Below are 15549 nucleotides of genomic sequence, written 5' to 3'. Positions count from 1 at the left end.
AATAAAGTGAATTAAAATCACTTCCATTGTGAAACTTTCAGCAAATACTGATAGAAATAGGAAGACAATGTCACTCAGCTTTCTGTTTTCCTTTGCTTTCTCTTTGTTGCAGAACCCTAAAGTGGGAGGGCTAGAAAAGCAGAAACGTCCAAAAAGCAGACTAACACAGCAACAGAAAACAGATACAGCATTCACGTGCTATACTATTTTCTAAATAATAAGAAGAAGCAAATTTCAGGGGAAAAGTCTTTAAAGTATACAAAATAAGGAATAATAAGTAGAAATCGCTAGAAATATTTGTTTTAATGGACACTCTTTTTAAGGACGGACTTTGGTGCTTTTGCTGATGTTCCAGGGGAATGCAAGACAGGAGGGATACTGGAATCACTAATATCTGGAAGTACAATTTGAACTCGTTTCTTTCTTTTTCTCTTTGAACACATAAAAGCTATTGAAGCACAGAAAATAAATAACAGAGAAAATAAAAAAATGCCCGTAAAACTATTCTTCTTGTTATTTCTGGGGGCTGGACCACTGTCAACACTACCTCCAAATCCTTGTATCAGGCAGTCAGGTGGCTCCCACAAATGGTTGCAATGACAGTGATGTTTATTGTTGCAGATGCCCCTCATGTTACAGGATGCCGGTGAGCAATTACTCCCCAGGATAGACCTAGGGACACACTGCCTGTGGAGACAGATATGTTCTGCGCCACACTCGGTGCCATCATTCACTTCCCCAATATCAGGTATAGTCATTCCATAGTGATAATCAGTACCCCAGCAGGTTACTCCATTGAAGTGAGTCCAATGCACAGTAGTATGATCTCTCAGCTGTGGAATTTCTCGCACATTATCACACTGAACTCTCCCACACAGGACGTCTGCAATCTCACATTTTAGATATCTAACACCCTTGATGCCACAATTTCCAAAACGAGTGCCTTGTGTGTTCAATTCTCTGTAGCAATTCAGATGTGCATTCTTTGCCTTCCGGCCAAATATGTGTCTACACTGTTCAGTGCGGTCATTGCATCTTTTCTCATAGCAGTAAGATGTATTGTTGCAAGGAATTCCATCTTCCATATATACATCCTCTGGGCATTTATAAGAAGCTCCATTGCACCACTCAGGGAGATCACACATATTGTCTTCCTTTCTACACACGTACCCTGATGGTAAGAACTTGCAGTTTTCACAACAAGGCCCCGAAGCACAAGCAGACCCATACGATAAAGTACAGTTTGGCATACAACAGGGATCTCTTGAACAAAGCTGTAGAGCTCCACAGTCACATTCTTCTTCTGCTTCAATAATACCATTTCCACAGCGTGTGTAGGTAAAGACGTCTGTTGTGTAGCTGTGTTCCAGCAAACATGTTGTCCTTTCCACAGTGTACCACCAGAACTGTTGATAGCTACAGTTGCTAAATTTAGGTGTTGGTGGGTTATTTGCATGCATTATGCACTTGGAGTTCCCACAGACACAATGATCCCCATCATGTAGCATGCCCAAATTATGACCTATATGATGGGCCATCGCAATTCCACACACCGGTAAGGTACTGTTCAAAAAAGTTACAATTGCGCAGTTCTTATATGGTACACATATTCCTCTAGTTAATCCAAGGCCACTTAATCCGTTTAAGTTCTTGTTTATGAAAAGCATTGCCATATCATATTTTTTCCGGTAATACATATTTAGATATATCCAATTGCAAAAATACTGAAAAGACCTTCTCACATCATCAACTATAACAAGATTTTCATAATTCCAGATCTCCATAGCAAACACTAACATCTTAATGCCTAGTGCGTGATAGACAGAATCTGCTACATTTGAAATCACATATATGTCATCCAGTAACTTTGAATCATTCCTTCTATAAAGAGAGTATAAAGAATTATCAATCACCAGTACAATTTCGATTGTCCTATAATGAACCCACCATCCAACATAGTCACTTTGCTTCAGAGTGGAATCATCAAGCTCTTGACCCATTATTTCGTCTTGTATGATGCCAGATCTCAAAGTACGGGATTGTGTTTCCTCACTTTTCATCTCGTATACCAGATGTTCAAACGTGGTAGAGAACACCACGGGCATGATTTCATAAGCGACGTTGTTTATGTGTAACATTCCTTTAAAGCCTCCAAAGCAGGTACTGAGAGCAACCAGGGATTCTGGGTCCCCCTCCACAAAGCCGTGATAATAGCAGTCATTCTGCACAAAAGGCTCGTCCTCTAAGAGAGCACCCTGCTCTGTGTAGGTGAACAGTGTGGGGTGTTTGGACAGCAAGAACTTCTTGACTTTCATGTGGACAATGTGTCTATGGCCCCCAAAGCGCAGGCTGTAGGAGAGCCAGCCTGAAGGCTTTTTGCTTCTGGCACTGCTGGTTACCTTCAAAGGGATGACCACCTCTGGGGGGTTGTGATTTGAATGATGCTCAGCTTGGGTGAGTCCAGGGAAAGATACAAGTACCCCAAGCCAGTTTAGCAGAAGCAGGAAGCTCATGAAAAGGCAGGCTTTCATCAGAGGCATTATAAGCTACAGGTGTAAAAACAGTGGTGGAGAGCAGAAGTCAGGAATGGGAGCCACAGCTAGTCTACCTCCTTCTTCTGAATTGGTCAGTGTGCAGTGTTCACTAATAAGGATCTGTCTCGTGGCAGTGTTGGATCACCAGAGATGCAGCCCTATAAGTAAAATAAGAAGCAAGATATGGAGGGCAGTGATTATGAGAGTGTACAACTTAGGAAAGAAACAGGTATGGGATAAAATGTCTAGTGTTTTGATAGGAATGATACACACAACCATAACTGCCTGAAATTGAGTTTCAAGAGTACAGGGAACAAGTATTAAAGGAAAGTCAGAAAATAAACTTGGCCATTGCTATTGAATATTAACTGTGGCCAAAATGAATTAATTGTACTGCTGTATAAATGTATGATTCTTAGCAAACAATTTCACAGCAATTATTTTAAAATAATGACAACTTCTCTGGCCACATATCTTGTGTTTCTGAGAGTCACAATTTTTATGTTTTTTGGCTTAAGTAACAATAAATTTACTTTTCATCTTTGAGTGATAACATCATAGCTGATGTTACCAAAGAGATATTTAGCAAAAAAAAAAGCAAAACTCATGTGTTTTATTGTGCTTACCATGTGTTTCCTTAAAAGTACATATTTTATTGTTTTTCATATCCTATCTTTGTCTCCACATTAGTTATGTTGGAATGAGATATTTGTTGTTTCCACATATATTGGTATCTCGTGTAATATGTTCTTTAATTTTGTTTTAAAGTTTTTAATTCATCTCTTTATTTGAAAAGGCAGAATGTCAGAAACAAAGGGAAAAATAGAGAAATATAGAGAGGTGTCTTCTACTGGTTGGTTCACTGCCCTAGATACAATTCTTATTCTCCAGCCCAGAGGCTGAGCTGCAAGAACTTGGGCCATCTTCAGGTGTCTTCTCATGTATGCAGCAGGAGGTGAAGTAGCTGAGATTGTATCTAAGAGTAGGCACTGCAAGTCTTGATTGGGACCACTTGGCCACAGTAATTGCCTTGATATTTATATAAGAAATAGAGTACTTGAGTATTAATAATAGAGTATTATTCCTTGTAACGCTGCAGCTATGATTCAAAAGTTTTTAAATGTGAATTTTTTAAAAAAGCATATTTTTTCACTATCTCTATCAATTTGGGTTCTAGAATAATTTGTAGGCACGGTTTTCTTCTTTCTCTCTAAATGTGTCCTAACACAACAGCAGGGGCATAATTAAAGCTGACAGAAAAGCCAAGTTGAAATGTGATTATCTGATATTAGGAATATTGTATGGGTTAATTATCTGAGTTTTCTTTTAATCTCTTAGGTATTAGATTGAATGCTGTACAAATCATTAAACCAGCATGTTTAACGAGAATAGAAATACTGATGAAATTTTCAGCTGGATGTCCAAATGACTAAAATGAGAGAGTTCAATGGAGACCCGGTGAGATGTGCCAGAATTTTCTCTAGACTCAGGATATGCAAGTGTGCTGATTCATGTATAGTGGCACTATCAGATATTTGACAGTTTCAGCCTAAATACATTTGACATCCAGGATACTATATGCTGTGCATCTTGTCCATGTTGTAACACCCTAAAATGGATTTGTGTTCCTAATCTTCACTTAATAAACAAGTAACTAGGTAATTGAACTGTCTTCAGAGGCAGCTGCAAAATCCTATCTAGTTGACTCAAATATGTTCTGCAATTATATTATAATTACATTATACTACATTACATTAGCATTAGAATGTAATGTAATGGAGCTGAATTAATCATAGAGGTACCATCCACCATTTCTTCCATCTCATAACACTTGTCTACATGACATGAGAATACTTTGAACCAGTGACTTTTGTTCCTCTCATCATCACGTATGGAAGTGGTCCATTGGTATGAGGTGGAAAAAGTTTCCTCTACCTTAGACAGGCAATTAAGACATAACTACATCAGAGTCAGAAGGACAACATTAAAGTAGCATTGGAAATCTCTCAAAATTTTTTTTTGAGAACTCAGCCCACAAAAAAGAAAAAAAATGGCCAAACATACATATTGAGCATAAAGAGATTTGAGAAGAGTAGGAATCACCTCGAGTGATGTCAGCAGTATAGAAGACTAGGAAGTCCACACCCTCCTATTCAACAAACCTCATGGGTTGAACAACAATTCTGTGAACCCATTTCTCATGTGTGAAAGGTTGAAGCTAATGAGCACTTTGTTCTGCAAAATCAAAACTGTCATTTTTTTTTCAGGAGATTAAGGATGCTGTCTCATCTTTCACCCAACACAGGGCAATTATCCAGGAAGAAAGCTTTGGTCTCTGATCTTCACACAAGAATGCCATTGTTTATGTGTTTCAGTCTCCAAACTTTCCAGAGGAGCATTCATGAAGGTCTAGCTTCTTTCTTGACAGTCTTAGTCCAAATAATTGTCCACATTCTACTCATCCAATGAGAAAAGATGATGGCATAGATTGTGCTCCTTTTCAGGACAGAGTAAGCAGAAGTGAAATCCCACTAAAGATGAAGCATGTTGTGTATATCAAGCATAGCAATTCCTCTAGATATTTCCAAAGGAATAATATCTTTCTACCTAAGTTTAGGATGTTGGTGGGCCTAATACTGTCATGCTTCCTACCTCACAACACAGAGAACACAGAACAAGCTCTGAATTTTCAACTAGGGACACCAAAAGTTGATGTATATTGCCAATGTCCAACTCTACAGGGCTACCAAAGCTGACTTATGTTTTATGTTTAGCTAATATTGGAACTCTGAGTGTGCTTGGCAGTCATTGCTTCTGGGAAATCAATCAAGGGAGAAAAAAGAAATGCATAGAAAAACTGTTGGGAAAGCTCAAAGTGCTTCTGTGACCCTTCCAAGGTCAATAAATGAAGAGTGTTGCTTTAGATAAAATATTCACAGAATACATAGAAACTAATTGCTTCTACTCAAAGGAAGATTTAGACAGACATATATTGCAATAAATAATTACATTAGAAAATAATAAGTATGTCCAAAAACAATTAAACTTTAGGAGCTATCAAAAAATAAATTATCAAGCCCATGGACAGAAGAAAGAAAATAATAATTAGAACAGATTTAAATGAAGTAGAAATTTTTAAAAATTAGCTAAATTGCAAAATTTTGCTTGTACAATAGGATAAATTTAGTTTCTTCAAACTAAGAAAAAACAGCAGACTAAAGGAAGACAGAAATGAGGCAACAGTACTTCCAATGTCTCAGAAACAGAAAGAATTATTGACAGATACTATGATAATGATTTTCATGCAACATTTTGGCTACAGCAAAGATTTCAGTACTACCAATACTTATAACCTTTGCATTAGATTTTTATAGTTGCTATAACAGATCACCAATCTCTGCACTTGAAGCTACACAAAATGATTATTTGAAAGTCTGTAGTTCTGAATATTGGGTCAGACTACCTAAAAACACATTTTCACAGCATGACTGTATGCTTTCTGCATGTCCTTTTCCTTCTCAGGTGATAGAAGTTACTCACTTGGGCTCCATTTCTCCATTATCAGGGGCTCCAACAGATGACAAACTATTTCTCCTATCATTTCACTCTCAGTATGCCTTTTCTGCTTCCTTCCTTACCATACATGGATCTTTGTCATTACATTGACTTCATTTAGATAAAACAGGCTTAGCTCCTTATGTTATGCTCAGCTAATTAGCGAACTTGGTTGTATCTACAACATTTCATCTACCCTTTCCTATGCAAATTATCATATTTGCAGGTTTCAGGAATCAGAGTAGGAACATTTCTGGGAAGCAATTTTTCTAATTACTGCACACTTTTTCACTTTATACCTATTCTCTTTTATGGTTTCTTTTGCTAGAAGATGAAATTACCATTTACAAGAGTGTAACAAAGCTGAGTCTTTCTAATGTCAAATACTGTGGGACAAGTCCCACACTTGAAGAGAAAAATGACAGTATTTCTAAAAATATATGAAGAAAAGAAACTTGGTTGTAGTATTACTCAAAGCATTAAAAACAGGTAAAAATTTCTAAATTTGAGGAAATGGGAAAACTTTCCACTTGAGATTATTTGTGTTTTCTAAAATGTGTGATGTTGAAAATACTTACCCTTAAGCAGGAGGAGTATTTTAAGGGTTCTATTGTATAGCATGATGGCTACAGCTAGTAACCATTCTCTATTTTCTTGCAAAGTTAAGATGTAGATCTTACATGTTGCCACCATTTAATGGTAACTATTTAAAATAGCACAAATAGAACTCACCATTTCACTATGTGTAAAAGATGGTAACACATATGTGTGTAGCTAGAGATCATCATCTTTCATTGAGAAATATGTTATTAAAATATTTAAAGAAAATTATTGATTTTGTGATTATTAGTTTTTATTATGATGCTAGTATAACCAAAATAATATTTTGATTGTTATGATTTTATGATTATTATGATTGTATAACATTCTGCAGAATAATTTAGTGTTGAAGGTTGAGCCAGGCATTGATTATCAGTAATGCGACATGTAAAGTTATTGGGTTATTCTGTAAGTGAGAAACAGAAGCCAGGATGACATGAATTAGTTGCCCTAGCTTCAGTTTTCCATTTGTTGCATGAGACTTCTTTTCCTGTGTACTTTCTGAAGTAATTCAGCACTAAGAACACAAGATCATCTTGGAAGTATCCTTATTAAAAGATTAGATGTAAAATTATAGCATAGCCAAAGTTACCCTCTATTTATATGGGAAAAAGAGACAATATATGAAAAATATTAAAAAATAATATTAAATATTATTATAATATTAATATTATTAATACTAATATTAATATTATTAATTTTTATTATAATAATATTAATATTAAATATTAAAAATAATAAAGACTATTAAATCTTCTTATAAGTCATTCTATTTCTAGGCTAGTTTTGAAGCACCGAAAAAGCTACTGCAGGCAACATTCACATCATATATAAGCACCAATTTGAATCCTAACTGATCCATTTCTGATCCATCTCTCTGTTAAAGCAGCAGAATATAGCCCCAAAGTGTGTGGATTTTGGCCATCCCCATGGGAAACTGGAATGGTGTCCCAGGCTCCTAGATTCAATCTGGAACAGCCTTGGGAAACTGTGATCAATTAATGAGCGAACCAGCCAATGGAACATATCCCTTACTCCAATTCTCCTCTCTCTGTAACACTGACTTTCAAATAAATCAGTGAATACATATTAAAAAGCATTTTTGTTGAAATGTAGTACATATACCAAGAAATAAACATAACTGTACAACTATATGAATTTTTTTGTGATTTTTCACACTAATAAGCAACACTCAATTAAAAACAAAATATTACTAGAAGCGAAAGAGTCCTTAATAGTTCCCTCATTTTTAATGTAAGAAAAGCGAATGCATTGTCATACACATGGCATGATTCAGTCAAGTGATATTTTGTTATATACTGAATCACATGACATCAACACAATTCTTATACTCCCTATATATTGCCTAACATTTATAAAACATGATATTTATCTTTTGGTTGACTTATTTAGTTTAACATTATATTCTCCAATTGTATTCACTGCATTCTAAACCTAAGGGTTTCATTCTTTTTATGGGTGAGTAACATTCTGTCATTTATATTTATGCCATATATATCCACTCATCATTAATGTCATGACACATTTGTATATCAGAAAGTTAAGCCTATAAAAGTGAAATGAATGACTAAGTCATTGTAATAACTCAGGGATGAAATAATTAAAAAGGGGACACATGGAGAGAGGAGGGGAGGGAGAGAGAATGATCCCCTAAGAATGTAAATCTGTATCAAAGAGCCAACTATCAAGTAAGAAAAGTACTCGCCAGTGGATGGGTATCTCTTGAGTTCATATCTTCTCTTCACTGTTGTGGGCTGAACTAGTATTAATGTGAAAGTTACCATTTCATTTTCTTTGCATAAATCCCCAAGTGGGATAGCTCTGGCATAAGGTAGATCTATTTTCAGTTTCCTGAGGAAGCTCCATACTGTTCTAATAGTTGAAGTGCAACCAACAATGTACTGGGGCATACCCTCACCAGGACTTATTATTTTTTGTGTATTAAAAGCTTATGCTTATGTTTTTTAACTGGATAGGGCCAAATTGATCCATATATTGCCAAGTATTGAAGAAAACAACCATTGTATCTCTCTTGTGGTCACCTAATTATTTCATTTGAATTTCATTCATACAGTAAAATCGAACTTACCAAAATAAGGAATTATAAATACTTTTTACACAAGGAATAAATAGGCGAGGTCATTAAATTTAAGTCTAAGTAATTACATCAATATCTAAAATTTGAGTTGAATTTTGCAATCATCAATAAACTAGAAAAGTCAGAATTTTATTTCATTTTTTTTTTTTTTGGCTTCTCTGATTTCAACATTTTTTCTGAGATACTAGCTTGCCAGAAAATCAACCACAAAATGGTAAACTGAGGATTTAATCTTGAAATAAATAAATAAACCCCCAAATCCCCTATGGCTTTTTTTTTTCATTTAATAGGATATTTGAAATCACACTCAGCTTTTACGTATAATACTCAGTGTCAAACTCAGACAAGCATCATAGATCTAACTACTTTAGTTAATTTGTACATTCTCTCTCTCTCTTCTTAAAGATTTATTTATTCTTATTGGAAAGTCAGATATGTAGAGAGAAGGAGAGACAGAGCAGAAGATCTTCCATCTGATGATTCACTCCCCAAGTGGCTGCAAATGCTGGAACAGAGCACCTGTCTGAAGCCAGGAGCCAGGAACCTCTTCCAGGTCTCCCACGTGGGTGCAGGGTCCCATGGCTTTGGGGCATCCTTGACTGCTTTCCCAGGCCACAAGCAGGGAACTAGATGGGAAGCAGAGCCACTGGGATTAGTACCTGTGTGTATATGGGATCCCACGTAGTGCAAGATGAGGACTTTACCCTCTAGGCTACCATGCTGGGCACATAAATCCTCTTTTAATTACTCACTTTGTGTATCAGATACATTTGAATAGTTCTGAGATATCTATGGTATTATTGTTCTTATGTATAGATACTTGTATAAATATATCGCTTTTAGAATTCAGAATTCTGCTTAAATATTTTGATAAATATAACAATTTCTTGTTGGCCACAGTAATAAGCTGATTGGAGAGGTACTATTGATATTCTTGAAATCATATGTTTTTTGAAGAGTGAAATAATTATTTACGTAGTGATTGTGTATCAGAACTTTTTCTTGTGTTCTGATGGAAGACTACAGTCTTTTCCTCCCTAAGGACTCTTTAAATCTCCATGACAACACAGAATGAAATTTATTCCATTCCAGATATTGGTATTCTCCCTTTTTTAGGCAGTTCAGAATTATTAGTTAGATATTATACATACACATTAACCCCATAAACAGTATCCTATCTTTTCATCTCTTTTCCTTGAATTCAAGTTTATAAACAGCAACAGTTTTTACTTAAAGTACAATTTGGCTTTATTATTTATAAAACATTTCAAATATGATATTTGGAAAATGATGTATTTAGTACTGCTCTTAACACATATGTTCTCCTTCACTTTCCTTTCTGAAAGCTTTTTCTCTATAATATCACCTGAGGTCATGTGAAAATTGATGAAAAATTACAGCTATTTCTACCACACCCCAGTATAATAGGGCCAATGGGCCATAGAAACACTCAAGTAACAGACACTTTCACAAAAATGATTGCACAAAACAAACCCAACAAAGTAGATTGCTGTTAAAGAAAACTACTCATGACGATGAAATTGTCTGCAACGATCACAAACGTTACCTTATGTACTAACTACCACTGCACACTAATCATAGCTTCCTGGCTTAGAGTCCCAAAAAGGACAGCAAACTTCCAGTCAAAATAACTTATGTACATTTGTCTGAAATCTTTGTTGTCTGCGAATACCAGAGGGCACTCAGGTCTGTGCATATGCATCTAGCATAGAAACCCTACTCGTTATAAATAAAGTTATCTTATGAGAAGTCCAATTCTCTAATTTTGCTTGGCATTGACAATGGAAATTCAAAGATGTATGACTAAATAAAAAATGCATATCTATAAATATATATTAGGTGATTATAACACATGGCATATTTTAGTATAATTTTCCAATAAAGAAAGTATTCAAGAATGAGAAATCCCAGAGCCTATGAAGCTCTATCATAAAACAATAATAAAAAGTATTTAAAAATAAGAAATAATTTTAAAAGTCTTCAAACTAGAGTAGCAACATATAATTGTCTAATAAATATACATGGGAGCTAAAAAAATATTTTTTTGAACACTACTCATTTGTGAGTTTGAATAAGCAATCCTCTTGAGATGGATGACAATAATTCTGGATTTAATTTAGTTCTGTGAAACTGTTTCAGACTTCAATTCATCCTACAAATTTGTGCAATTTTGAATCAATTGAGATAAGCATGTGTATTCATATGATTGTATTCATGTATAATTATTATTAGGAATAATTACTCTGATGTTTCAGAGGGCTTTTTTTTTTTTACTTACAAAAAACCCACCAGTTCTTCAGCTCTTAATTTTTAAACTGCCTTTTAAACAAGTTTTGTCTTCGGGGGCAATGTTTTAGAACTTCAGTTGAGTTTACTATTAGCATATATACTTATCTAGTGATGTAATGTTTTGTCTGTAACTTTAATGAATATATGCATGTTAGATATGCAGCTGTGGTAAGCACAGTGATATTTGAGAACGTGAAAAAATTTAACAATCTTTCTGTAACTTAATCCTCTTGATGAGTGGCAAACATTTTCTGTATTCTAAATTGTGTAGGAAGTTGTTCATGTTTGTAGCAAAGTTTCATTGGATGATTTCATTCTTTGAAAACATGTCTTCTGGTACTTCATACTTATTCTCTTTCAGGAAGGAAAAAATAAAGTCCCCATTTAAAATTCCAGTTATTCGCTGAGATTCTGAAAGAATTGTCATTGATTTTCAACTAACAGTTTTCCTTCTATCTGGCTCACAAGCCATGTCTTTATGTAATAATCTTGGTAGCCACTTCCTTTCTTCTTTGAAATGGATACTTCTGAAATCTTAATTTTGGCACAAGTATAAGAGCTATTAAAAACTTCAGATTTAATCCTGTAAAACAAATTCTGTCAGAGAACATTTGAATTGGACAGTTCTGAAAGGGAAAACTGAGCTGGTTAAAGTCCCTTCCTCTTACTCTTCCTTTATCGCCTGATGAAATATTTGCTTTTCTCTTTTCTTTAACAAAAGAACCATTTAATTAATCCTGTTTCATAGCCACAGGGGCATTACCAAAAGCAAGAAGAGGCATGCTCAATTTTGAAGTGAAACTTTGCTTGTTAATACAATTTTGGAGTCAGAGAAAAAAAAAAAAAACTTACCAAGTTCCCAAACAAACACCTCCATACATAGTTTCACCTATCTGTAGCATTTTATGGATCTAATTTTTCAAAATTATTGAGCCAATAGTGATACATTATTAATAAGTATGTCCATGATTTTTTTTTCAAATTTTCTTAGTTCTTGCCGATGTCTGTTTTCAGTTCCAAGATCCTTCCGGCATTCCACATCTGTTATGTCTTTTCAGGCTCTGTTGGATATGATAGATTCATTCTTTCCTCGTGTTTGATGATCTTGACTATTTGGAGGAGTGAGCAGGTGTGTGGTTGAATGCATCCCAACTGCACTCTGATATTTGTTTTTATGAGTAGACCAGATTATGAATTTGTGGAAAGAAGGTTACACATGTAAAAGCTTTCTTTTTTTTTTTTTTAAGCTTTTTTAAAATTACTATTTCAAAGTGAGGAACCAAGCGTTCCATTTAGGTTGGCCACATTTTTACATTTCTTCAAGGAAGATTTTGTGCTGTCAACTTTCTCAACGGGGAAATAGAGGCAAATCTCAGGAAACCTTTATTTCTTTGTTATTTTTGAAGGATAATGTTCAATGTATGTAGAATTCTAAATAGGTTACTTGTTTCAACATCTTATCTATCCATACCACTCTTCTTTTAGGAATTCACATAAAAAGTTAACTGTGATTATTACCATTGTTCCTTTTTTTAAATTATTAATATGCTTTCCTCTCTGGTTTCCTTATTTTTTTAAGATTTATTTTTATTTGAAGGACAGATTTAGAGAGAGAAGGAGAGACAGAGAAAGATCTTTCACTCACTGATTCAGTCTGCATGTGGCTGCAATGTCCGGGGCAGAGCCCACCCGAAGCCAAGAGCCAGGAACTACTTCTGGGTCTCCCACACGAGTACAGTGGCCCAAGACTTTAAGTCATCTGATACTGCTTTCCAGGCCACAAACAGGTTATTGGAAGGAAAGTGGAACAACTGGGACGTAAACAGCACCCATATGGGATCCTGGAGCTTGCATGGTGAAGATTTAAACACTGACACATTTCGCAAGGCCCACGTTCTTGGTTTCTTTCAGCTCCCTCTCTCTCTGAGTTTCTGCTACTTTATTGTAACACAACTAGATACTTGAATTTATTTGTTGATGTTTGACCTGCTTGGTGTGATTTTAACTTTTTGGTCTGTGAGCTTTGTATCTTTCACTGATTTTACAAAGTTTCCATCCATTAATGTAGCAAATATTTCTTCTGCTCTATTTTCTAATACTTCCACGATAAATATGCTATGTGATTTGTCATTTGTGTAAAGTGCTCCAGTTTCCTGTTTTTAATTCCTTTTTTGTCCTTATGTCTGTAAAGTTTCTATTGGTCCGTAGTAAATGTCATTTGGCCCCCTTGTGTATTCCCACACTACTGTAGAGCTCCTCAAAGCTCTCGTCGTGTGATCTAATAGTCCCTTTGATATGAGGTAGAGGGTAGTAGTGAGTAAATATTTTATCTTTTAGCGGGGTTTTGTTCATGCTATATGGCTCATGCCAGTGTTTCATAGATCCTTCATACTTTTAAGTTATTCAGGAAAGATAAAGGTGGCTAAAAATGGGCAAATGTCTATTCCTGCCAAGGGAGAAGAGCATCTAGTAAATTATTATCCTTTGGGGGAAAAAAAGCATTTAAAACCTGAAAAATGCTCTGAAAATACCTTAAATCTGAGTCATAAGATACTCATCTTAGCTCTCTGCTATTTCTTCCTGGAAATAAAATCTAACCTCCAGCAGCGCAACGAAAATACCTTGTGTGAATTCTTATCAGTGTCGAAGTTCAGTTTCTGCTTCAGATAAACAGAATGAAATCTGACTTTATATTTTTCTATCTCCAGATTTTCAAGTGGCTTATTTCTTCTGTGACTTCAAATTTCTCATGGCTCCAAGAAAACTCTAGTGATGTGTTTACACAACATATTCCTTATTTAAAGACTATGTGTAACTTTCAAAAGGTGTTATGTTTTTAAAGGCATTTTTATCAATATGGAAGAGTTGCAGGGAGAGAGAGAGAGAGAGAGAGAGAGAGAGAGAGAGAGAGAGAGAGAGACCGATATACAGGCAGAGACAGAAGGAGAAATATCTTACATCTGTGATTCAGTAACCAAATGACCACAGGGCCATAGTTGGGCCAGACTGAAGCTAAGAGCCTGAAATTCATCCAGGTCTTCCAAACGGGTGCAGTGGCTTGAGGGTTTGCAGCCATCTTCAACTGATTTTCCAGCAACATTAGCAAGAAGGAAACAGAGCTTCTGGAATGTGAACTGGAACCCAAGCAGCTCTGCTACAACATCAGTCCATTTCCAGGTTATTTATCAGTAGAGACACATTCAGAAATTTTCTATGACATTTTTAACATATAAATTATTTCTGGGGACTATCATGGTGGCATATCAGGCTAATTTTCCATGTGAAACACTTGCATCCTGTATATATGCCCGTTCATATTCCAGATGCTCCACTTCGAATCCAGCTCCCTACTTATTGCCTATGAAAGCAGCAGATGATAGACCAAGACCTTAGGACTCTGAAACCATGTGGGAGACCCAAAACAGTTTCTGGCTCCTGGCATTGGATTAGCTCAGCTCCAGCTAAAATTAAAAAAAATCAAGCAATCATTCAATCAAACAAACAAAAAAACACTGTCTTATTTTTTATTTATTAATACTGCCTGAGATACATTTTAGTTTTTTATGGCATATTTACATAATTTTTCAGTTTGTCTTAATATTTAGAAACGGTTAAGGAATTTTGATACTTACATTCGCATCTATGAAACTAAGTTCCTTACGGTTATAAGAAATTGTGGCAAGGCTGACAGTGCGGCACAGCAGCTGAAGCTGCACCTTGTGATGCTAGTATTTCTTACAGGTGTGAGTCCCAGCTGTCTGTGTCCTGCCCTATTGACATCCCTGGTGATGTGTTTGGGAAGACAGTTGAAGATGATCCAAGTGTTTGAGTCCCTACCACCAAATGGGAGACCAAAATGCAGTTCCTTGGTCTAGTCTGGGTCTAGACTAGACCATTGCAGCCATCTCTGTCTAATTCTCTTTTCCTCCCTCTCTCTGCTGCTCTGATTTAGTCTAACTAAATGTTTTGAAAATAAAATAAAATTAGCCATGGACAAATTAGTAGTTGGAGATTCAGTACAACAATTCTACTTGTGTCTTTCAAATTAATTTTTATATATTGCTTCTCGGCCTTTTGGCTAAGATCAAGTGTAGTATCAAATTAATTTTATAGCACCTAGATGAGTCTTGCTTCCTAATGTTTTTATTTATTTCTCTTGTCATTGCCTACTTAAGGCTAGCTTCAAATTAATGAGGTAACACATTTCTGGAAAATAGACAGTAGTCTTTTGTGTCACTAACTGAAAATTGGTTTCTGGGGAATATCTACTGATCTGATTTTGCCCGATAGACATTAATGCATTTGTAAGATAATATGTTTTTTTAGTTATTTGGACCCAATTATTTACTGGACTCAACAATAGGCAATGGCATTTGTTTCATCACTAACATTGGTTGAACACAGGACCAATTTGCCCTGCATCTGAGAATA

The 15549-nt window shown here is 35.5% G+C and overlaps 1 protein-coding gene and 1 pseudogene across 1 annotated transcript; one reads left to right on the top strand and one right to left on the bottom strand.

Moving 5' to 3' along the window:
• Nucleotides 1–302: 302 nt before the first annotated feature.
• On the bottom strand, nucleotides 303–2513 carry LOC121146386 (disintegrin and metalloproteinase domain-containing protein 29-like). The gene has a single exon (XM_040965755.1). The coding sequence runs from the start codon at nucleotides 2511–2513 to the stop codon at nucleotides 303–305; it is 2211 nt and encodes a 736-aa protein (XP_040821689.1).
• A 12663-nt stretch (nucleotides 2514–15176) lies between these two features.
• On the top strand, nucleotides 15177–15323 carry LOC121146931 (annotated as a pseudogene).
• Nucleotides 15324–15549: the final 226 nt, after the last annotated feature.

Source organism: Ochotona curzoniae, unplaced genomic scaffold (assembly GCF_017591425.1).
Source record: "Ochotona curzoniae isolate NIBS_2020 unplaced genomic scaffold, NIBS_Ocur_1.0 scaffold_4505, whole genome shotgun sequence".
Lineage (NCBI taxonomy): Eukaryota > Metazoa > Chordata > Mammalia > Lagomorpha > Ochotonidae > Ochotona > Ochotona curzoniae.
Note: the sequence above shows the minus strand (reverse complement) of the source record. Positions and strands in the feature narration are given on the sequence as shown.

Coding starts and splice junctions, on each gene's coding strand:
- LOC121146386 (XM_040965755.1), bottom strand. CDS start 2,513: ATGAGCTTCCTGCTTCTGCTAAACTGGCTTGGGGTACTTGTATCTTTC.